A 26,337-nucleotide genomic window follows, 5' to 3' on the forward strand; every position below is an offset into this window, starting at 1 on the left:
CGGCATTCAATTTCCAAACTCGTAGTTGTGTTTACCGGCCATTGGGCGATCGGCACAGACGCGGAAAAACTAGCCCTCCATTGCAAAAGCTGTGGAGTCCTTTCAGAGAAGGAGACTGTTGAGCACTTTCTCTGTAAATGTCCGGGATTGGCAGCCAGACGATTGAGCTAACTGGATGCTTCTTCTCTTCGACAGTCTGTAGCAGCGCGCCAACCTGAAACTCATGGTATCGGAACGGCGCTTTGGTGCTACTTGGGAGTGCCAGAGTAGTACTTCAACCTACCTAATCCTTAGACTTAATCGTTTGCATGCTTTGACTTTTGAAGGGGTGCAGTCTAAGATCTTTCCACAATATTTCATGCCCTCTCTTGCGCACGGACTGAGGCGGATTATCGTGCAAATTTGTAGCGACGAGTTGAATAGTTTCATTTGTTCTCGATGTCCGGCTGAGTCCCGGCCGTGTGCTGTTTGCCACCGAACTTATTGTCCGGAACCTTCGCATCCATGAACGAATCAAATCTTTATTTAGAGCATCATCTACGATTGTTGCACACTAATCATTGGCCTGGAAATACGCTTCGATTGCGAACGCACGTACATAGTTCACCCGTCCACCATGACAAAATAATTCGCAAGAGTAAAGAAGCTAGCGCGGACCCCTCCCCGCTCATATGCTCTGCGATTAGGAGCAAACTTTAAATTTAAAGCCCAATTCTACCTCTGGTAGTATAGTAAACATTATGAATCGAATCGGACTATAAACAATTTTTTTTAATATCACGACATTAGCTCCACCTGGTGAGAAAAAACGCATGCTGCACTGCTTTCAAACAAAAAATAATGAAGTGATGACATAAATCAATTTATATATAAATATGATCTGCGAAAGGAACCTACTTTCTAAAAAACCTTCCAAGACTTATCACAAAAAAAGAAAAAATACATCCAAACATACAATGAGGCAAAGCGTTTATAATAATATTAAAGCCACTGCATATTTGTATGTGAAGGAAGGCATGCTATGGCATTCAGTTGGAACGGCAGAGATATCCATCCATCCACGCCGAATGAAAACATCAGAAAAAATGCTAGCGCCAGCTAAGAAGCGCCGTAATTACCGAATGATGTTGGCAACAAAAACAAAAACAAGAACAAGAATACTTATAACAGCGGCAGAGGTAAAAGAAAAAGGCGATCTTCGACATGGCAATGCCAATGGCGGAAAGTAAAAACTCGACACGCTACATGACACAAGTAGAAACAACAGCAGAAGAAGTTGGAGGAGAAGAAGAACGCATTGTCCGGTATTTTTGGCTGCATGCTGGCCACAGACCGACTGCACGCCGGAGATGCTTATCGCCCTACCGTCCAGACAGTAGTGCAGCAAAACCTTCAGAAACGCAATCGAACCGCAATCGAAACACTGGCGGTGAAGGAGGAGGTAAGTGAGAGAGCGACTGGCCAGCATAATGAAGCCGTGCAACGGTTCACAATCGCTTCTTTGGTTAGGTGATTCTGAGAAAAGGGCCAAGTGCGTGATTTAGGACTTTACAGAGACGCAACATAGCGCCGAGCAGTGTGTGGTAGGCAACGATAATAAAACCGAGGAAGAAGCACAAAAATTGCAACGATAACTCAGTAACAGTAACAGCAACAAAAACAGCATACAATTTTGTCATTCATTTGTTAGCAATGCTTACTTTTTTACGACTTCGTATTTTTGGACTCTGCCTCTCGCAGGTTCATTTGTGCGGAAATCAATGAAATATAATTCTTCGATACTTTTACATTATTGATGGTTCGCTTGTAAAACAATTAAGTCGACATTATGTGGCAATGAAACTAATGAGGTGCCGATATGAAAGCGTGAGCGGCGCGAGCTGTTGAAATTTCATATAAATATCTTTATACTACAATGCCCACAGCTGATCAAATCGGATGAGCAAAAAATTGAATAGGGTGCTCAGGAGGCTGGGATATTGCCGCTCTCAGACATTGAGGGACTTTTTATAATTTTTGACTCCATTGGCCTTGTTAAGCAAAGGAAAGCATGAATTTTGAAGGCAAATACATAGTACTTAAGTAGCATTCAAGCCACTGAAATATTCAATGTGCAAGGAATTGCAAGATTTGTGACCTACCTACATCGCTAAATCTATTTGTAGGTCTATCATGTAAATGGATAGGAAAGATAATTCCTGAATAATTACAGTTCTTCCAATGCAAAGGGGGGTTTCATATGTATGTGGCTTTTTTAAGATTAGAGATCACTATGTACTACTATGTAGGTACAATTTTTCACAGGTGAAAGAAAAATGTGCCGACCATTATTCAGATTGAAGTTCCCACGAAGTGGCTGGATTCAATAGAATAGATTGGATTGAAGCGAGAGAGAGAGGGAAAGGACCTAGGTACCATGTGAATTACAGCCTATAGTTCTACTTTAAACAGAATTCGTAGATGTTATAAGAGGAAAACGATTACTAGATATTCAGTCAAAAGATAAGCCTTCAGTGGCGGAAGCGGGCTCTTGTGGGCATCGAGCGGGCCTTATAGGTGCGCACGTCCTTCGTCAGGTGGTTGCGTGATTGCGAATTTGTGGTGCGCGTCTAGATGCTTTCCTGCAAATGGAGAAACGTACAGTTTTTACCGCTTCAAAACGGTTTTTCGTATGTGATAACTCTGCATTGCGAGAGAGCGTCGATATGAAACGAGTAATACCTTTTGAATATCAGACACGTAGGCTATTGCTCCGGGTTTTTTGGCGGAAGTTTCAGATAGAAAGCTAGCCCAGCTATCCCACTTTTTAAAGGGCGGTAAGTACCGGCCGCCGTAGCCGAATGTGATTACTATTCGGGAGCACGTTGGTTCGAAGTTCCGTGCATGAAACAGCAAAATGATAGAAAAAGTTTGTCTAATAGCGTTTTCCCCTCGACAGGCAATGGTAAGCCCGCGACTATTTTTCCGCCATGAAAAAGCTTCTCATAAAAAAATAGTCTGTCATTCAGAGTCGACTCAAGTCTATAGGTCCCTCCATTTGTGGGAAAATATCAAAGCGCTAACCCCAAATAGGGGAGGAAGAGTTCGGCCAAACACCAGATAAAGGGTGTAGGCGCCAATTATATTTATAACCTCTTATGGGATGGGGCGGCCAATTATATATATATATATGGGATGGGGGAATAAGTTCATAGCGTTTTCATATTTTCTTTTATTTTATTGCAAAACGATTTGTTTGCTGTTCGGCGAAGGGTAAGCATTTATTCGATAGAACTCTTCCTGCTCTACAAAACTATGTTAATTGTATATGTGAGTTATTTGATTTTTTATTAGTTTTGAGGCTTAGAAATGGAATATCCAGGAGGAAAAAAGCAACATTTTCGATACCTACTCTTCTTTGCTTTTCATCGAGGTCAAAAAGCTGTCAGAGCAACCGGGGACTTATGCGACGTGTATGGAGAAGGTGACATAGGTGAGCATCGAAACCATTTGCCAATGGTTCAAAAATTGCGACTTTGAATTGGCGAAAAAAATGTACTGCGATCATAAAACCGTCTTCAATAACCTTCCTTCAATGGGGCTTACCGAAAAACTAGGAGCCTGGAACGAAGAATGTCGCCTTCAAATTTCTGCTTAGTATCTTGCCCACCATCGAGCAACACGCGGTCATAAACAGTGCTTTTTGTACCTAATCGTCACGGGAGATGAGAAATGCAATGGAGCAAAGAAGAGGGTGGGCCAAGTCAGAGAGTCAAGTCCAATCTTCGTCAAAAGAAGGTCATGATATGTGTTTGGTGGGACTGGGAGGGCATGGTGGGACTGAGATATGCTCGAAAAGAGTGCCACGGATAACAAAGAGCTCTAAATTGCTCAGCTACAGCATGTGAATGAGGCTATTCGACTGAAAAGACCCGATCGCCATGGCCAAACCACACTCTTTCACGACAATGCCAGGCCCCATGTTGCACAAGTCGTTAAAGCCGCACTCGAATGGGAGGTTCTTTAGCATCCGCCGTATTCTCCGACCGATTACCATCTATTCCGCTACCTGTCAAACCATGTGAAGAGCGTTACTTTCGATAACAAAGAGGTTCTTATAAACTTACTCAATAACTTCCTTGACACGAGATCAGGCGATTTTTGGCGGAAGTGCTACGAAATTATTCCCAAAATTAATATTTGACATTTTTTTGCGGAAGATTTGGCTCCATTCCTAAGCATTCCAACACTTCCATTCCTTTCTAAACAATCAAAATTTTCTATATTAGTTTAAGCCAATAGCAAACTTTTAAAAGAAAGAAAAGAAAAAACATTTAATTAACAATATAAAATATGTAAGTATGTATGCATGCATACGAGCATTCGCATATCTATCTTTAACTCAAAGAGCTACAACGACCTTATCATATTTGTTGTGCGGCCACTGAGGCTTCAACAAACACATCTTTATGAACTTTTTATGAAAATATGTGCATACCATCCATATGTAATTAAGTAGACAGTTGACTTCATAAAAAGTGACGTTGTTTATCTTTTTGTTTAGAGATCTGGCAGGCGTGACATTTAGTTCCGCGAAACTGTTAATACTAGATTAGCACTCTAATCTACGAAGCGAAGAAGAGCCGGGCATTGTTTGTTGATAAAAAGTATAATAACTAAATAAATATGTAAATATATGTAAGTGATTTACAAAGCAACGCAAATACAACAATGAAAAAATAAGCATAAGAATTTAAACTATTTTATTTTGTTATCATATGCATATACAAACATAGATATGTATGTTTGCATGGAGGAATATATTCACTTTTCAATATTTGGTTAGCAAATAAAAAATGTTCATGGCACACATACATACATATGTATGTAGGCACATGGCGCCCCAAATACAAGTTCTTTTCTGAATCATTTCGACGCTAGCAACACTTTCCCGCTCCCGAACTAATAAAAGCTGGAAGGTGCGATCCCGGCTAATCCACCTGATGTGATTTCTGACAGCAAAAAGCAAATATAGGCAAGAAACACCAAAAAATTATTTGTTTTTAATTGATTCGAATTTATTCTAATTAGTGAAGTATATGGCGCTTATGAGAGATTAACAACCCCTCATAACACTCATACTTATACAAGAATTGTGTAGGAATGAAAGTTGAAGCTGAATATACCCGCGAAGCGAGTTAAATTTGAGCTTATAAAGTAATCAAGGGGCGGTACTGACGCTCATGGAAACGAGCTGACTGATGTGTTTGCTAACTGTGGAGTATCACATAGGACCAACGCTAATTGTGTATTCAAAAAGAAGGCAGTTGACTTGAGGTCAGCGAATGGAATGGAAATGGATAGATGGCCTCGTCCACAAATGCACAAGCGCAACTGCAGAATATCTAAGTGAAACTTCTTATCCTTCATAAGTGAAATTCATAAGAAATTCTTCATCAAATAAGAAAGGTGGGATCTACAGCTCCTAATAAGACAGCACCTAAACACGAGACGCGTTGCATAGCACAAGCAAGTTGTCATGCAAACAACGTTTAAACAATTCAGGCCTCAAGATGATTGCACTCCTCTCCGTTCGTGAGATGAAGCTAAAAACAATCGACGTTTTTTTGGATTGACAGATTAGGTCATAGGGAAGCGAGCAGATGCAGCCAGTTGAGACGATACAGCCACCACAGTCGGTTCTAAATACGTTACCGGAGCGACCCGGATTTATATTCCTTAAGCATGTATTGGGAATATTTATGCTGTTACAATAACAACTCGTCGATAAAAGGTAGTACTACAAAAAATATGAGTTTCGTTCAAATCCGTTTAGCCACTAAATGCATATGTATGTATGTACTCGTATGTAGATCGGTTCAATTATAGGCCAGTATTTGAATTTGTGTCAGCAACAATGCCTTGAAATGCCTATGTAACTCGATATATTTTGACTAATCCACAAAAATCTCCCATTTGTCATCTACTGTTTATTTTTGGATTTTTCTTTTTTTACCGTCACGGCCACGGTGCCGTAGTGCCACGGTTTTTGGTTACACGTGCCATTGATTGATCGATTATGGTACTCATCGCCACTTAAAACCCGCTCAAAATCGATAATAGTTGGCGGTGCATTGGGAAAAATGCCTTTAGCTGTCATACAAGGCACGCGCACAAACACACTTACATACATACATACACTGGCATACGGTTTTTACCACATTCCATTAAATTAATTGTTTGTTTTTGAAAATGTGATTGTAAAATATTTTACGGCAGCTAATCTGAATTTGTTTGAATTTATTCGGGCGTTTCATAAATTTTGAAGCCAACTGGCGCGCTTATTTGTCTGTCGGTGGCTTCTCGCTTGACTTCGAGTTGTGGAAAAACACTTTTTTTAACTTGGGCATAAATTTTACTATTTGTGATTGAAAACTGCATAATTAAATGAGCAACTGTACTACAAAACTTTGAATATAAAAGTAGTAGTTTTCTATATATGCAAATATGTACTTTATGGTTTTGTAATGCACCAGCCACACTTTGTCTTTAGTACCTATATGGCTTTTTACGAGGGGTTTGAGTTGTTGCTTTTTCATCTCTTTTCTGAGTTAGATAAATAATGGAGCACTTAAATGCTAATTAAAAGCGTTCAATGGAGGGGAAAATTTCTTTTGGATGAGTTTATACATTTAGCGAAATAATTTCTAGGTTTTTCAATAAGTATTGCGGTTCGATAAGAATAACACAATTTTATGGTTTTAAACACTCTTTAATATTCAGTGTAGTTTCCCTGAACACTTATTCCAAAAATATTCCAATTTATGAATTCCATTCCTGAAGTGAGAATCTGGAAGTCCTGCAAAATACGAAATCAATACCACCCGAAGTACCACCAAAATGTTAGGCGTAAATCACCAGGAGTAGCCACTACATAAAACTCACCCCAAAACCAATACAATCAGCATTCACTCAACTCTTTAACCAGTTAATAAACTCCAAAGCTTTAGATGACTGCTACTCAGTTTTTACTGACGGTATCAATCAGTATTTGCTGTTGGAAAAAATATCGGAGCCCTTACACATGCGGCGGAATACACCCTCGTAGGTGAATACTTAAAGGAGGTGGCAGAAGTGGCAAACGTAGTAATTTTACAAACCCAAACGTGCTTGGCAGAAGCGAGCCTCCAGTTAGCGCAACGGCAGTGTTAATAAGCAGAAGAAAGCTGTGTGAGGTTACTAATATCACAATCGGAGGACATAAAATCGTCTCAAAAGCCACATATTGAGTAGCAGTAGAGGAAACTGAAAAAGTAGCCATGGCGCTATCTCAGCTCAAGGTGAACTTGGGAGGATCCAGACAACAACGTAGGCTGCTGCACGCAAGCGCCTCTTTCTTCTGTACTGTGCATCTGTGTGGTCTGATGCGCTGCATAAAACCTCATAACTACGCGAAAGGAGATCCTTGCACCGGCTTTGTGGTATAAGAATAAGTACCTTGTTCCGCACAACATCAGAAGAAACAGCGTTTGTAATATCTGGGCTTTGTCTAATTGATATTTTGACGAGAGTGATGACTGAATGCTCAAAAAGTAAGGTGAGTCCTTAAGCATTGAAGGAGAGTTGTTGTCGGAAATGGCAGAGTCTGTGGAGCAATTCACCAAACGGACGTTAGACCTATCGCTTGATTATTTCTTTACGAAATTAACAGAAGACATGGAAGACAGGACGCGGTTGCTTCAAATTTTAACTAAAAATTTTTTAACCAGAGTAGTAAGAAAACGTCTGGGTATCCCATTCAATTTTAGTATAATAAAGTGTAAGTTTGAGGTCGATCGAAAATGGCGTTGATTTCCTTTATTTGAAAAAAAATTCTTAACATCGTATGCAAAAACAAATTAAATTTTATATCTATTTTTTTCGAGTAATCGCGAAAATCGAATTATATAAAATTTTATCTAGTTTTATTTGTATATCTAAGTCAAACTAAAACTTTGATAAAATTAAAAAGGCATTTTTAGCAAAGTAAATTTTGCGTTTCAAAAAAATGCCCAATTAAAAAAATATAGCATTCGTGGTACTTCAGGAAATCTTAAAATCCATATGAACTTAGTATTATTTAAAGAAAGTTTGTTTTACAATTTGAGTGGCTCGAAATGGGCTGTAGAGTTGGCCAATGGCCAACAATTCGACCTAAAGATCTTCTGTGTGTGTAGAGATCTAGGGGAATTACTTTCATATAATTGTATATAAAATCAGAATCTGCTATGAACGATGTCGAAAAAATAGTTGTATACAAACTAACCCACCCTAATGTAAATATATATAGTTGACACACACATCTTTTTTTTGGGGTTTGGCCGAGCTTCTCCTCTAATTTGTGGTGTGCGTCTTGCTATTATTCCACAATACAAATGAAAAGGTCTACATCTATCGAATAGACGCTTTTTCAAGGCAGATGTGCGCATGGATCACTACTCTAAGCTGTCGAGGAGCGATCGTAATTACAAAAACTTTTTCCATTCCTTGTTGTACCCTGGACACAGTGAGCACCGATCAGGGATCCAACCCACCAATAGTCACGCACAAGCCCACTCCGCAGTGATGGCCACATAAAAATTCATTTTCTGTGAGAAAAAATTACTACGTGCGCCTATCTGCGATTTAATCAACATGTTTTGGCGTTTGTTTGTCAACAACAACACCGCGCGGCAAGCGGATTGCTGCTATGCAAGAGCAGACAGCCAACAGCCAATAGCCAGCGGTGCACTTATCGCTTGAGCCACTCGTAAATCAATGCGCAGCGCATGTCGGTGTTTTGATTTTACGAGTACCAGTTTGTTTTCCATTTATTTATTTATTTTTAATTTATTTTTATTTCCATGTATATGCAATTTTTAGCGCAAAAAGAGATGTGAAATGGGAAAAGAGAGACTTGAGAAATCAAAACCATACGGAATTTTGTACCCATTAAGAACAATAATAACAACAACAAGCGGAACTCACCAGACAAATTGTCCGCCTGTGCCCCCTGCACTAGGCAAATGGCAACGATGAGCACAGTTGTCAGTAGCCATGAGCTGAACTTTGGCCGTTGTCCTGGCCACGGTCGCAGATGTCGTTTACCACGTTGCTCACATAGTTGTTGTTTCTCTAGTTGGTTTTGTTTTTGCTGTTGCAGTTGCGAGGGCCATAGTCGCTGTCGTTGACGTTGTCGTTGCACGTGTCTGGAGCAGAGTTCCTCACTTGCGCAACAACAGTCAAACTTCTTGCCATCATCTGCAACAACTGCAGCAGCAGCACCAACAGCATCACTGTTGTCTGCAACAACTGTCATTGCGCGCACGAATTCGTTGTCCATTGTCAACAGTGTTGGTGTTGTTGTTGCTGTTGTGGTTTGTGCTGTTGTTGTTGTTTTAATTACATGCTGTCGTTGATTTGGTTGCCGTCGTTGCGGCTTTTGCCAGCTTCGCCCTTTCTTGTTCATTGCAAGGGTTTTTCTCATCGGATGGCTTTGCACTGTTTTTTTATTCCTTTTTGTATTTTACAAGAATTATACGATTTATAGCGAAACTTTGGAGCGTCTTTTCATTTCAGTGGGTTGAATTTTGGTTGTTGCTGTTTTATAACCTCATTACGGCCTGAAATAAAGCAAAAAGGTTAAATAATATATTAGCTATGCCTATAAAATTTGTAGAAAAAATGGTTTGTGTTTGTGATTCACATTTTTTATATTGAAATACTTCTAACAGTATTCCAAAGTTTTAGTAGGAAAAAATAATTTTTAAAATTGCAATTTTAGGCAAATATTTAAATTTTAAATAGATCTCTAATTAAGAGCAATGAAATCAAGGGAAACAAAACTTGTTTTCTTGTCATCATTCGTAGCAGAAAGTTAGAAGCTTTCGCTATTCACAACATCTTGAAGTGATACATTTTTCTTTCACAGTACAGAGTTGCAGATTTTGGTAATTGCAATCAATTCAAGATAAAAATTTGCCAAGTTTCAGCCTTAAGAAATGTATCCCTGTGCTGCACAATGGTCTGAAATTCAAATATTTTGGCATAAATCCAAAATTTTTTTTTCTTATTTCAAAAAAATAGGTGCGCAGTATTAATTGAGACATTTCAGTGATCTAAAATATACAAAAAATTATCTGGATATGGCAACTCTGTTCTAAATATGAGCTGTAAAACATGATGCTTCTGAAGCAACAACAAACTTGTAAACAGTTCAGTAAAATATTGTAAGAAAACAGCTGTTCGATAATAGTTAAAAAGGAAAAAAAAGAAATAAATTTATAATAGAAGAATATAAGAAAGGTATCGATTTTTAACTTAATGAAAAAAATGCGGTTTATTGTGTCATATCTGTATAGTGTGGGGTTTTGTTTAATAGCTTTTTTAACCGAAAATTTCGAATTAACCTGTGTTCTGTGGAGTGAAAGTTGTGTGTATTGTCCCGTATTGTTCCAGATTTTTGTGTTCGGTGGAAGTTTGGGGTATGTTCTTTAAAATCATGTATGTAACATTTGCCCGTTTTTGCCCCATTTAAGTATATTTGTAATTTTCAGCAACCTTTAAATTCCAACACGAAGAAATGCTTCGAGTTTGGATCGATCGCAAAACTAATACTAATGAGTTAAGTTTAAAGAAAAAAGGTGAAATAAGAAAAAAAAAAATTCACAATTTATTAGCATATGTTAGCGAAAAATTATCAAAATGTAATCGTATGGTTAATAGATTCAAAGAGAAATACCCCCAGTAGGTTTCCGCAACAACTATTATTGAAATTTCTGAGAATGATTTTGAAAAACCCTGTTCAAGTAAAGCAGGACGACCAAAGGTTAGCTTCACAGATGCAAAAGATCGGCTGAAGAGGAAGCTGGCAAGTGATCTTTCTTGTGAAAACAATGACGATGTTGATTTTTTGATTCATGCAGCTACTGTTGCGGCAAAAAAATCAAAACAAAGTGATTTAGCATTTATTTTAAAGAACTTCTCTCTCATTTCAGATGTACAGTTAATCTTATTATAAAAATAATTGTTTCAGTGAAAACATATGTATAAATATTTGGATAATAAAATTATTTGACCACTTTTGCCTATCATATGCAAATTTTTCATTTTATGAAACCAAATTTTTACTATAGGTCTAAGGGAGGTACTCCTAGGGACTGGCCGATTTCAACTATTTTCGGTATCGTCGTTGCGTATTACGAGAATAACATATTTACCAATTTTCGTTAAGATATCGCAATTTTTGGAGCTGAAATTCAAAAATTTTTGCTATAGGTCCAAGGGAGGTACACCTGGAGAATGACCGATTTCATCCATTCTTGGAATTTTTCTTAACTAAGTCATATATAACCTGTATGCGAAATTTCAATGGCCTAGTACCACTCCTTCTAATTTATGCCAGAAAATTTGAATTTCAGACCATAGTGTGCTGTGAGAATTAATTTTTGATAAATCGAAAACAATTTATATTTTTATTTCTAAAACACAATCGAAAAAACGAACAAATATTATTGAAAATCCAAAATATGTTGTTTAGTATTCTATAGCTTTTTTTACAATTTGCTATTTTTGTAAAATCACCAAAATTTTTGGACACACATACAAAATTGCCTCATTATTTTACATAACACAAATTATTAAAAAAAAAGTTTTTTGAAAAAAAAGAAGTTATTTCTAAATAAAAAAATTATTTTAAAAAATTTGTTCTCACGCCCCTCTCGATCTTGATGAGCTTTACAGCCCTGCCGCTAGAGGTTCTCGGCATATAAGAGGCTTTTTAAGCCGATTCCCTTCTTCTCCCGCCGGATTATAGTTGTCTTTTACGATAGGCATGCCTTACCCCGGGCGTATTCTTTTCCCCTACCCGCTGGGGAAAGAAAAATACGGGTACCATGTCATGCGCTGCTCGACTCCAGTTTGCAGTTCCGCATCATCACATCGCTTCTTGCTCACCAGCTATAGCTGCGTAGAGCCAAGTCTTCTCAAGTCTGATAACTTCACTGTTGACATCAAACTACGCCCTCAAGCTTCCGTGTACTCAACATGTCTACATCACTGTTTTGGTAGCCCTAGCATAACGAACAATCAATACAATTTTACTCTTAGCATCGCATCGTGGAACATTCCATTCAAAATTCGCTGGCCGACACGAACTTTTACAAATCGCAGCAGATCGATTTGCTTATCTTTCCTATGAGCTTTTGTGTGTTGGGTAAATCAGACTCACGCCTGGTCCGCCGTTATTTCAGAAGACCAGATTAGAGTGACTGACCGTAGGTGGCGACTCTTACCCGCGAACTGCATCGGCGGTAGCAACACTGTCTGCAGTGGCATTCAATAAAAGTGTTGTTTGGTATTATATTTGGCAATTACCAAAAAAAAAAAACCATCTTAATTTGTGTGAGCAATTAGTTCCCATATCCTTTTTAAGGAATTTATATGCAATATCTCTAAGGCTCTAACCACCTGCTGGGGTAAGAGGTGTGACTACTAATAACCTTTGTAATGTTGTAAAATATTTTGTTTTGATTTCAAACATATTCACTTAGTACTACATCCAATAAACATTTATCGTCAGTTGGAAGTTCTCTTATATCAGCTTCATCAGCGTTCCATTTTCTCTTTCCTAGCTTCAACGTACTCGCGCAAAGATCGTGAATAAGGTAGATATTGTAACAGTGGCGGAGTGCACTTTGGTAAAAGCTTGATTGATTTGCTCTATTGTTTCACTTAACCTTAATAAACAGCTATAATGAGAGCGAAGGCTTTAACTGTACTGGTATGATACACAAATAGAAGCGAGAGATTATGCGTTCCCAGGAGAAGTTTGGCGCATGACAACTTCTTCTACAGCAGCGTCAGTCTCCTTACTTAATAGACAAACCTCATAGAAAAATTTTGGTTTCAGAATAATAATTTCTGATAATTTGTGCGACTATAACTACGACATTTTACTAAAAATATGTGAGGCGTATAAGCACAAAAAAATAGTTCGTTTTCCTTCTTGCTCTACGCAGTTCCTTTCAGATGAAATACATTTTTAAACACACATACATCTTTATATACATATCTTTAAAAAAAAATTTATTTATTTTCGTCTTCAAAAAAAAAAACAAAAACAAACTACAACATTGTGTGCCAAGTATGAGCAATTCTGTGTGTGATTAATTACATAAAATCTCTTGCTTCTAAGACCCTTCTGCACAATTTCTCCACGTTTCTGAACATGTAAATTGGCACTGTATCGAACTTTCACCGCAGTACTCTTAGGCAGATGATAGGGTAATATATGAATGATATTTCCTCACTATGAACTTCGATGCCGACTTATTGATTGTTCACCTGATTCTAATCATTGCTGTAACTCTGACTTGGATTCTGGTGCAAAATAACGTAACCATGTTTTATCTATTCACAGCGTGTGTCTGGCCAGATCGATGGTGGGATGTATATTTTTCTGGGAAACTGGGAAGATTCTAAATTTTTCATTTAACAAAAAACAAGATAAAGTGAGTAATCACCTTTCGATGAATCTGTGACTAACTCAGTGAGTTGCTCTTTAACCAAATCTCAACAGTTTTGCCTCATTAGAGTGAGTGAGGGAATTATGATTTGCTTCAATAGAATTGCGAATGGCAACTTAAGTACCTGCGTAGTGTTTAGCAATTATTTGTCAGGCAAGGAGAGCCACTTAAAAGGCTGATGATTCTCAAGTAAATAAATATTTACCTCCACCTTGACTGTACAACAAATTTAGCCAAGATCGCACATCCAATTTAACACTCAAGTGAGCAATTGAGAGGACAGATAAGTCAAGCATCCCCTGCGGTCAAGAAAATAGAATTTCAAATGGAGGGAATGGGATGATTTAGCCGCAGGAAATACAAATTTTTCTTTAAGTGAATGCGTGCAGAATCAAATTTTCTCACAATATTTCAAATTTTTTCTCAATAAAAACTTAAGATTGATCAGTGGAATTTCGTGCGTCGCGTGCGTTCAAGTGCGTGTGCGGCAATGACTGGGATTTTTGATGATGATCACATTGATTGACGTATATTGACCAAGAGGCTACTTGACTTTCAATGGTTCAATTCAAAAATGACAGAAGATTTGACAACGTGCAAATGAGGGTAGAATAATTGTTGCTTATTTCGCCTATTTGTACACACTTTTTATTCACACGAACACTCTAATTTTATCGTACACAACCACTCGACATATTTTTAGAATGCGAAGTTTAAATGTTAAAAATAGACAAATATGTTGGGAATTAAGTGTGTGTAAACGCAATAATTGAAAAAACTATTAACAGGCAGTGAGTTTGGCATTATTCAAAAAATTAATTGAATTAAATAAAAAAACATACTATATATTACTATACTATTATACATATTGAGCTAAAAAACAACCAAGAAAAATAAAATAAAATTATAAAAGTACAATATATCAAATAAAATAAAATAAAATAAAATAAAATGAAATAAAAATGGAGGTTGAATTAGTTTTAAAGGTTTTTTTCGAAGATTTGGGGCTTTATTGTGAAAAAACGGTACAAAATATTTTATTCGAAGTATTGGCCATCGCTAGCTACAACTTTCGCCCATCTTTCGGGCAATTTCCGGATGCCGTTTCTCCAAAATTCTGGCCGCTGCTTGGCTATCCATGACTCAATCCATATTTTGGTAGCCTCGTACGAGGAGAACCGCTGGTCCGCCAAATCGAGACTCATATGCCGGAACAAATGATAATCCGAGGGAGCTATGTCTGGACTATACGGCGGGTGGGGTAACACTTCCCAGCCAAGCGTTCCAAGGTATTTTTTGACAGGTTGAGCAACATGCGGCCGAGCGTTGTCATGTTGCAAAATAACCTTGTCGTGCCTTTTTACCGTTTCCGGCCGTTTTTCTTTCAATGCCCGGCTTAAACGCATCAATTGCAGTCGGTAACGATCCCCCGTGATTGTTTCGCCCGGTTGGAGCAGCTCAAAATATACGACGCCGACCTGATCCCACCAAATGCAGAGCATGATTTTCTTGCCGTGAATATTCTGCTTGGCCGTCGACGTTGATGCGTGGCCGGGCAAACCCCATGATTTTTTGCGTTTTGGGTTATCGTAGTGGATCCATTTTTCGTCGCCAGTCACCACCCGATGCAAAAAACCCTAACGATTTTGTCGCTCGATCAGCAATTCGCACGTAAAAAGTCGCCGTTCGACGTCGCGCAGCTTCAACTCGTACGGGACCCAATGTCCTTGCTTTTGGATCATTCCCATCGCTTTTAGACGCTTGCAAACGGTTGATTTATCAACGCCCAATGATTCAGCAAGCTCTTCTTGGGTTTGGCACGAGTCCTCGTTTACTAATTCCCCCAATTCCGCGTCCTCGAACTTTTTGGGCTGGCCAAGACGCTCCTTGTCTTCGGTGTGAAAATCACCACTTTTGAATCGTCGAAACCAGTACTCACATGTTGAAATCGACGGAGTATGGTCTGGGTAGGCCTCCTGCAGCAATTCACGGGCTTGGGCTGTATTTTTTTTCAAATTGAAGCAGAAAAGCAAAGCTTCTCGCAAATTGCGTTTCGACGGCACGAAAGTTGACATACTCGGAGCACGAAAACACTGCGTTGTTTATACTTCAGCGAAATGACAGATACTGATAAACAAAGCCTAGGGATGAGGCTTTGTCATGAATATATATTCAGTATTGCCAACGCGATAAAGTGATAAATAGCGCCATCTGTGTGTCACCTTTAAAACTAATTCAACCTCCCTAATTTAAATAAAATATCGTCTAAAAATTAAAAAAAAAGAAATAAAAAAAGAAAGAAAAAAAAACTAAACTCCATTAACTTAATTGCAAGAGGAATTTGAGTACAAATTAAAATCAAGTAAAACGTTAACTAACTATTTGAAATAAAAAATAATAATATGATATAAAATTAAAAAAATAAGTTTAAATAAAAAAAATTAAATATAACTAATATAAATTAAATTCAATTAAATGTAAAAAAGAATTAATGACATATTACAAAAAAAATAAAATAAAGTAAAACAAAATTCATTAAAGCAGTAAAAAATTAAACTAAAAAATTTAAATATAATTAAATGAAATAAAATTTAAAAAATAAACTTAAATGAAATAAAGTCTAAAAAATAAAAATATTAAATATATTATAATAAAATTAAATTCAATAAAATAATAAAAAACTTTAATATTAAAATAAAATAAAATAAAACAAAATTCACTGAAATTATATAAAATTTAGTTAAAATTAAATAAAGTTAAATATAAAAATAAATTTATATGAAATAAGGTCTAAAAAATAAATAAATAAAATAAAATAAAATAGAACAAAATGCAATAAAATAAAATTAAATAAAGTAAAATAAAATAAACCTTAAAAAGTAAATTAAAAAAGCAAAATTGAACTAAAACAACTAATTTATATGAAATATTGTCTAAAAATAAGCATTAAAAAAATTGTGTTAAATTAAATATAAAAAACTTAATTACACATTAAAATAAAAAAACAGCTAAAAATAGGGTAATACAACTAAAATAATGAAACTAATAAAAACTAAATACACCCTTTCGGGTGAGCTCCTCCTCCTATTTGTGGTGTGCGTCTTGATGTTGTTCCACAAATGGAGGGACCTTCAGTTTAAAGCCGACTCCGAACGGCAGATATTTTTTATTAGGAGCTTTTTCATGGCAGAAATAAACTCGGAGGTTTGCCATTGCCTGCCGAGGGGCGACCGCTATTAGAAAAAAACTTTCTCTTCATTTTGTTTCTTCACTTAAATAGAAGTTATTAACAACATTAAAGTAGTATTAAATAAAACTGGAAAATTCAGAATTATATATAATAAAATTAAAATAATAATAAAATAAAATAAATCAAAATTAAATCAAATGATTTGAAATAAAAAAAAAACTTAAAAATAAAAATTAAATTACATTAAATTAAATAAAGAAATACTATAGTTCAATCAAATAAAGTAATATAAAATAAAACGAAATGAATGAAATTGAAAATAATATATAAATAATAACTTTACGTGAAAAAACATATAAGATCTAAAACAAGACAATTTAATAATATAAAATTAGAATTTAAATAAATTGAACGTAATCAAACTTTTTATAGCATGATAATATACAATTTTATTCAAATGAGATAAAATAATAGAGCAGAAAATAATATAAATTATTGTACATAAACTAAAAACTAAAATATTAAAGGTTAAATATAAATAAATAAAACAAAATAAAATTAAATGGAGGAAAAAAAAGAAACAAACACGATGAAAAACAAAAATAAAATAAAGTTTATATAAATTAATTAAATTGAGAAATAATATTGTATACTCCAGTTAAATAAAATAAAATAATATAAAATGAAATATTAATTTACTTGAGAATCATCAGCCTTTTAAGTGGCTCTCCTTGCCTGACAAATAATTGCTAAACACTACGCAGGTACTTAAGTTGCCCTTCGCAATTCTTTTGAAGCAAATTATAATTCCCTTACTCATTCTAACGAGGCAAGGCTGTTGAGATTTGGTTAAAGAGCAACTCACTGAGTTAGTCACAGATTCATCGAAAGGTGATTACTCACTTTGTCTTGTTTCTAGTTAAATGAAAAATTTAGAATCTTCCCAGCTTGCAGGAAAAATTTACATCCCAACATCGATCTGGCCAGACACACGCAGTAAATAGATAAAACATGGTTACGGTTAAGTGAGAGTTGTCTAAATTGTTGCCTAAAGTTGTAAGGCAAGTCCTAGAAACAAGAGATTTTATGTAATTAATCACACACAGAATTGCTCATATTTGGCACAAAATGAGTTGATTTTTAACCGAAGATTTGAAAGCGACAATGAAATGAAAACGTTCAGCAGTGTATGAAGAGGAAAATAAATAACATATTTTTTTTAATATAGTATAGTATACTCCATTTAAATAAAATAATAGGTATAAAATGAAATAAAATAAAAAAAATTAATTCAAATTTAATCAAATAAAAACAAAATAAATCAATTAAGGTGATTCTGTGAAGTGTAGTTCCTAATCGTCAGGCATACAAAGATGCTGTATAGATATTTTCTTATTTTTATTAAGTTCTGAAATAAATTCAATTAGTTTACTAAAGGTTCAAGGGCAATTTTTGCGCAATGATAGCAGCGGGCTAGCGTTTTAGTGTTGTACATTACTGAGCTCGTAGAATCGACTTGTCCGGTTACTTTTTTATCTGATGAGCACAATGAGAAAAACTTAATCTTCTGTCGGGTTGGAAATTAGTGCAACATTAACTATTTTCTAGTCATCGTGGAACCGTGCGTCAAAATTCATGGCTAAAAGAGTTATTGCTTTAGCTTAACCAATTTCCGAAATTATCAAGAATTGCTCGGGAGAGCTTAATTACCATTACCAAATATGTCCATCTTTGGTGTAAGATTTGCACGAACAGAAGCATTTCGTCTGTAAATCCAGGCTTCGACGGAAAAAAGTGCAAAGTAAGGAGATATTTTATGCTATCAAAACCTGATATGAAGACACAGTGCCTATCAAAGATTGCCCTTTAATTCTGCAAAGTTCAGTATCTTTCACAAATTCCTCCCAATCGTGCCCAGGTCCACACATTTTAGTGTCTAACGCATCAGATTCGAAGTTTAGCCAATTCACAGAATTTTTTTCTTAGTTTTTGGTAAAAATGTATTAATAAAACCGATTGCGTTGTGATAAACGGAAGGCATAAATCTACAAAGCTAGTAAATTAAGGAGCCATAACGAATTCACGACATTCGCCCCTGCGCCGTTAAAGGTTAACTGAATACTCACATTACCCGATTACTTTGCAGCCACAATACAAAAGTACTCATATATATGCATTTGTATATTTGTGCGCTTCTCCGCTTGATTGCAGGGCATTCGAAATAAATTAGTTTTGTTGCCGAGATTTAACACCAATGTTGCTTATCAATTGAATTGCACTTTCCGGGTTAAACTATCAAATCACTTACAGCCATAATTGTTGTGATTAATTTCAATTTTCTCGCAAAGTATTCGCAACAAACCAAAGTGATTAGGCTAGACACGAATACGAAATTTGAATAGAGCAATAGAAAATTGTTGTTACGCATTAGAGCTCTACCCCTTCCCGCTGTTCGAAGCTGCAAATGGGAACGCAGCAAAGATTAGGAGCGAAATTTATGTAATTTATAGTGCAATTGTCTAGGAAGTTTGTCTGGGCGGCTCATTAACAAACTGCGGCAGTTGAGCTCGATGGCAGCTGAGAAAGTTGATAACTGGCAGGGTATGCAACTAAATGCTACTAGTAACATATTTGGACAGACGGAAAGGCAGGCAGGCATACAGACAGCTAGACAGATGCAGCAGCTACTTTTTATGATTTAATTCAGCAACCAATTTGTGATCGGTTGCGAGTGGGTGAGTAATTTGCATAAAGTCTAACTGTAATTGGATACTCGTCATGAATCTTACCAACGTGCGTTGGATACCTGCTTACCATTAGTAGCCAGCCAGTGGTATTTGTATGCACTTTCTGCCGACCAGTTAGTAAACTAAATTGAGATACCTGTGCGCTTGCGTGTATGTGTGCATATGTGTGTGCCAGTGGCTGTACTCGTAACGAGTATAGATGGCGGCTGCTCCATCCATACGCTTTTTTACCTGTTGGCGGAACTGCTGCCATCAGTTACAGTTTGCACTGAAATGGACATTGACTTTTGCGTTTTAGCTACGCTCTTTGCCTGCGCGCTACTTACTTAGCATAGCGTTTATGCGAAGTATTAAAAAAATAAATAATATTGTAATAAAAAACAATAATAATAAAAAATGTACAAGACAAAAACTATTAAGTTATTTGTTCAAAACGCGTTTTTTTCGCTTACAACTTTTGAACAGAGTGGAGTAGAAGGACTAGATTTGGTAGAAATGCGAGTGTTTGGTTGGCTGGTATAGAATTACAAAACTGGCGCCAGTCAAAAAACATTAACATTTTATAGTTGAAAAGTGTAAAATGGCTTTTAGAAAGAAAAAAAAAAGAACGAAAACGACAAAAATATATAAAACTTAAACAAACACGAAAATATATAAGAGTGGGGGCATAAAAAATAAACTTAACATAAATAATGGACAACAGAAATGACGGAAATCATAAAAAAACATAGAATTTATTACTGAACGCCATAAGCACAAAGAAAAACATTAAGATATTAAATACCCTCTTTAGCAGAAAAGTATAGCCGACTTCATAGTGGATGTAGGTAGAGGTTAGGGGGTCACTTGGACAGGTAAAAGGGCATCGTACATTATGGTGTAATTTAAACTCAAGAGGGGAAGGGGAACAGGAAGCAGTAAAGATATTCGAACGATCAGTAATAGGAATTGTGGGTGGAGAAGAAGAAAATCTATGTATACACAAGGTGGCGCAAAATTAATTACTCTATAGGAATATTTCTATTTTTTACAAATGGCGTCGTACGTCAATCATATTTGATATTTGTGAATCTGCGTAAAGGCGAAAATAAAGATTTCCTTCACTCAAAATCATTTTTTATTCAGTAAAAAGTTATTGAAAAAACAATTGGATGACTAATTTTGAGCCACCTTGCATATATATAATATAATATACATATGCATATACATATATACATACTCGTTTATACATATATATGTATATATATATATATATGGGGCATTCTTTCTGAACGTGAGACCCCCTGCCCCCAGAATAGATTTTGACGAAAAGAGGTCTATGAGGGCTTAAAATGTAGGTAATTATGTTTACTTTCGAAAGCAAAGTGGCACTTCTTGAAATTCAAAATGGCGGATCCAATATGGCGGATTCAATATGGCGCAATTTTGCAGTTCGTGCATCAGATTTATGCTATTTCGTGTTTTCTTTATTTATTTTTAAGTAAAATTGTTGCATTGGATTTAATTTTACATATTTCCAAGTTAATTATTTATTTTTATTGGTCACTGATTATTCATCATTCAATTATGATTCAGTTCATAGCATAAATCTGATGCACGAACTGCAAAATTGCGCCATATTGAATCCGCCATATTGGATCCGCCATTTTGAATTTCAAGAAGTGCCACTTTGCTTTCGAAAGTAAACATAATTACCTACATTTTAAGCCCTCATAGACCTCTTTTCGTCAAAATCTATTCTGGGGGCAGGGGGTCTCACGTTCAGAAAGAATGCCCCATATATATATAACTGGCGCTCACATCCTTTGTTGAGTATTTGGGCGAGCTCCTCCTCCAATTTGCGCTATCATTCTTGATGAGGGAACCTACAATTTCATACCACCTCCGCACGCCAGATAGTTTCTTATGAGGAGATTTTTCATGGCAGAAATATACTCGGAGATTTGCCATTACCTGTCGAGAGCCGTCCGCTATTAGAAAAAAATATTTCCATTATTATTTTTTTTTTTTTTTTGCACGTAGCGGGTAGCAAACCTTGGCACTACGAAATAGTAGTCACGCATTCTACTAAGGCGGACACTAATACGCAAATATGACAGCAACTCGAGCGCAGTTAAAAAATTAAAATGTTGGTAAAATGTCAGACTCTTAGCCGCGCAAAAGTAGACCGGCTGAATAGTCGAAGTTCAGATGAACGCAGGTCATTATGCTCTAAAAAACTGCTGCAGGTGGAAATCCATCTGTCACATCGCACTATCCTTGGAAACTTCGTGGATCGCCTTCGATCCGCCCATGGTCAAAAGAACTTTGCAGTCTCACAAGTCAGTAGTCATACCCAGTGTGCGCTGAACTAACTCGAAGTCCATCTATAGCATTCTAGAGCAGGCCACAGATAGGCAAAAGATCCGGCATACTGACGAATAGCACGACCGAACTTCGACTCAACTGCCCCTTCAGTGAAGTGCGCTATATAGGCATAATGACGAAACTAACTATATATATATGAGTCCATGCGATTATTTTGAAATGCAGGTGCATTGGCGTTTGTGCAGCATCTATCAGAGCTACTTGGGGAATTCTATTTTCGAAATATTCAATTTAGGTTGATATTTCCGAGATTGCGTTTTACGCATCCCGAACGTTTGCAAATGAATAAAAAATATTATGATCGATCAAGACAATTTATAGGTTTTACGAGACTATTATAAAGCCAATCTCGTTATATGGGGTCCCTGCTGGGTGAAATTATCTGGAGAAGGTTACATTGGTTAAGCAGCTGGAGAGAAACGTTCAATAATTTTCTAATGAGACTGTTCGGTTTAAGTCGAAGTCGGTGCCCAGTGAATCCTTTTCCACTCACTTACCCTTAAAAGAGAATCGGGACTCGAATAGTTGAAATTTTCTCTACTTTTTAGAGTTTAGTATAACAATTCTTTAAGCAAAATAATGCGTTTTATAGCAAAATAATGTGGTTGGGGTAGTCGGAGTTCGTCGGATGAGGATTATTAATTTAAAGTGTACCCGCATAATGCGGAGAAAGAAGTTGGACGCAAAAATACTTTGAATGGCGTGATTGGATTAATGAGAGTAATTTTTTTGTTGTTTTTGTCAAACGCGTTTGTGACATTTATTAAATTTCCGGAATTTTTATTTTTTTTGATATTTTGATGGTCGGTATGTTTGGTTTCGAGCTTATAATTTTCGGCTTATTGTCCCAGACCCGTTTTTGAAGTATTATGATGCAAAGTCTTCATTAACAGCACACCAGTTAAGCCTTTTTCTGAGATAGACGCTACTAGAGAAGTTCAGCTGAAGAAACTGCTAAGAAATGCCATGCAATTTAAAGAGGTCAATCTGTTTGTGGTGGCTACAGATTTATTACAATAGCCAAGTAGTTCGATGAAATTGTATCATCGATATTAGTTGGGAAATACCTTCTGAAATTCATGTCTTCCCTTACGGTTGCATCGGAATACTTTGTTATCAGACGGAAATGGATTATAGGCTACAGTGGCTGGCATTATGGAACATTTCATTTCTGATGAAGTGGTTAGGCATGGTACCCTAGAGAGCGTTTCTTGGAGTAATGCGGACGTACTTTGGGCATTTATTTCGCGATCGAAAAATGGGCGAATACCATTCGGAAGTGCATGGGTTCGAATCTCCGTGCATGAAACATCAGAATGAAGAAAACGTTTTTTTGTAATAGCGGTCGCCCTCCTCATAAGAAACCATTTGTTGCATGAAGTCGGCTTAAAAGAGAAAGTTTGTGGAACAACATCAAAAGGCATGTCACAAATAGGAGGAGGAGCTCGGTCAAACACCCAAAAAGGGTGTAAGCGCCAAATATATATATATTAAGTGAAAACTAATTTAGAATAATAAATTTTTGAAAAAAATAAAAATAAAAATATTTACCACGTGTTCGGTATTTTTGTTTAATAATTACGCTGGAAATACTCTCTCAGAAAAATTTGCGCATCACTTTCTTAATGGAAATTCATTCAGTAAAAAAATTCGTGGAAGACAAAGGAACAGAGGCACAATCTTTTTACTTTAAAATCACTATACATTCAAAAATTATTTTCTTAAACTCTCGTCACTTGTGGGTGCCACTGGTAACTGGTACCTGTAAAATGACGAAAAAAAATTTTGTTTTTCATAAAATGTTAATATAATCCTTTAAGAATGTGTCACAAAATTTTTAGAACGTAAATTTAAGTATTTCTTATATTATAGATCGTCAACCGTGACGTCTCTTTTCTTTGCGTTCGAGCGCTGGGAGAGGTATAGTTACGTTGTATTCAAACTTTAGACGCGTTTTTCTCAAAACTATATTTTTGGAATTGGTGTACACGATAACTCGAAAAATGATTGACCGATCTCCCTGAAATTTTGCACACATCTCTTTTATGATATTACTTTCTGTGTGAATGAAAATAATTTTTTTCGAAGCAAAAATAATACGAAAATTCGCCTCAAAATTCATTTTTTTTTACATTTTATTAACAATTTTCTTTCCATTTTTTTTGTTTGATTCATATAGAAATTATGACATTAATAAACAAAAAAAAATTTGGTTTTTTGTATTCAGGTGATTGCCACCGATGCTACAATGCCCGCCGATTGAGAAGCCCCGCTGCGACCTTCCTGGAAAAATTTAGTGTATAGTACATCCGCCGTTTTAAATGATTAAAATAAAAAAAAAATGTTATATTATTTTAATGTATAAATAAACTGTATGCCAATTTTGAAAAAAATATATTGACTTCTTCATTTTAAATAATTTTAATCAAAATCAGGGAAAATATGGCCACTTACAGGTATCTGCCCCCTTAAGATGGATCATATTTGCTACAAAAATCCATGCGAATGGTCAACCTCCTCTCATGAAATGAACTTAAGAAATCTTCGTTTTTTTGTACCGAAAATTCAGGCAGTTCGGCGCAGATCAACGTCCAATCAAAGCATTTAGGCCAACTAAATAAGTAGTTAACCAGTCCGTCACTGCCATTCCGCCGCTGCAATGCTCCAACATCAACATCATACCAGTAGCCTGGCAGCGACTATTTCTTGGCTATTCATAAAGAATTAAACGGGTATTGCAATTTCCGCGAGGTGTCGCAGTCGCAAAACTCAACAAAAACGCTAATGAACATTAGCACCATTAGATGTGACGAACAACTATAGGTAACTAACTCAGTCAGTCAGGCAGTTGGTCACACTATCGCTCAACTGTCTAAGTGCCTATTTCTGCTTGAAAATCAGGTAAATGTCATTCAGGCTACTCAAGCAAGTCAAACAATTCGTAGTGCATGCGCCGAGCGTGAGATTAAGTGTCCGTCAATTCGAATGGGCGACCGTAGCTGGTTGAGCACTTGAATGCGTCACCTTTATTTACGCTATCCTTAGCCCCTGTCACCTTCATAGTTCATGTTAATAGTTTCAAGCGCATGCGCATTTTTATGATGATTACTATTTAACCCAAAAACACAAAACAAAAGAAAAACAAAATGCATAAAAATGGTGATCACAAATCAGCAAATTAGAAATAAGTTTTTGATTTATTTCACTGATTCAGGTTAAGACACAGAACGTTGATGGCTCTTAAGCTGCAAGTACTACGCGAGTACAATACCACTCGTAGCTCCACGCAGTGAATTCGATTATTGGCAACATAAATATTGCCTTCATCGCTTTAACGATGACTAATGAGCACTGACGGGTGATGCTTGTGGTGCAATTGTATATGTGTATGTATGTATGCAAGTAGCGCATTTGTGTATTTATGGGACACCGTAAATATGTCTATATATGCTTCTAGATTTATGCCTTTTGTTATGTATTGTTTTTCGATTTTATGCAAAAAATAAATATGGCTTAATTGATCCTCGTTTACTTAGGTAAATTAAGATTTATGGCCATGCAATCTGTTGTCATTCGCGAGCTACGGGTATCATTCACAACTGGGTTAATATGTGAACTGTGATATTTTATAATCTAATAGACTTTTAAGTATATTTGTATGGGTGCAAACATGCAAATATGTATAGTTATATTTTGAATTATGGGCAATGAAACTGAATTGCCAAGTTATTAATTACCGTAAATTACTGTACCTGTTAGCAATTGAGATGTCAGGTGACGAATCAAAATGGAGGCAAGCATTTGTAAGTAGAAAATGAATATTCATACATTCATTAGAATTAGAGAAAGAAAACAAATACGAGGGTGTTACTTAAGTTATGAGCTGGGAAAGTAAAAATAAATATTTTTTAGTCTTGGAAGTTCAACATCTTTTTGGGCTCGTTTGAACCAATTTTTCCCCATTCGAGTGAGGTAATTTCAAAATATATGACTTGAATGCATTATTGCTTCCCCAGGCATAGATGATAAGATGCGAAACTCTTTTTCTCATGAGAGCGCTGTCAAAATTCCAGTGATGTCTCACCGGAATGAGTATTTGTGGATTACGAACGCTGACTGATTTGCGGTTGAGTTAACCGCTTTATGCTGCTGACGAAGCTCATCAGAGTTTCAATATCAAGGCCTGCTATATCAGCAGGCGTAGCAAAGAAGTGAGAACCAACATGCCTAAATCTTGGCCCGCGAGAGTAGGGCAGCTGAGGAGAAAGTGCTGAGATGATTCCACCTAATCCTCCATACAGCTGACCCGGATTGATTCCAAGTTTCACACCATGCATAGCTCGCGGATAGGGACCTGTGAAGGCACCCACGAAATTCGAGAGCTGTGATTTTCGCGGAGAAATTACCTCACTAGTCCTTTGTCTCGCCGCCTCGCAGTTTCCCGCAATGTCGCTTTGACCAGGAAGCCCAATGAGCCTTATGTCAAAGTACGCGGTACACGTAGCGGTAG

The 26,337-nt window shown here is 36.4% G+C and overlaps 1 protein-coding gene across 4 annotated transcripts in view; it reads right to left on the reverse strand.

Annotated features, from left to right (window-relative positions):
* The window catches only part of LOC128867901 (BMP-binding endothelial regulator protein), a 161,911-nt gene that overhangs the window by 41,534 nt on the left and 94,040 nt on the right, over nucleotides 1-26,337 (reverse strand). For all 4 annotated transcript variants that reach the window (XM_054109504.1, XM_054109505.1, XM_054109503.1 and 1 more), the window contains one exon: nucleotides 8,986-9,620. In XM_054109504.1, the coding sequence (XP_053965479.1) occupies nucleotides 8,986-9,484 (499 nt within the window). In that variant the 5' untranslated portion in view covers nucleotides 9,485-9,620. The remainder of the gene's footprint in view (nucleotides 1-8,985; nucleotides 9,621-26,337) is intronic.

This window comes from Anastrepha ludens, chromosome 6, assembly GCF_028408465.1.
Source record: "Anastrepha ludens isolate Willacy chromosome 6, idAnaLude1.1, whole genome shotgun sequence".
NCBI classification, from domain to species: Eukaryota; Metazoa; Arthropoda; class Insecta; order Diptera; family Tephritidae; genus Anastrepha; species Anastrepha ludens.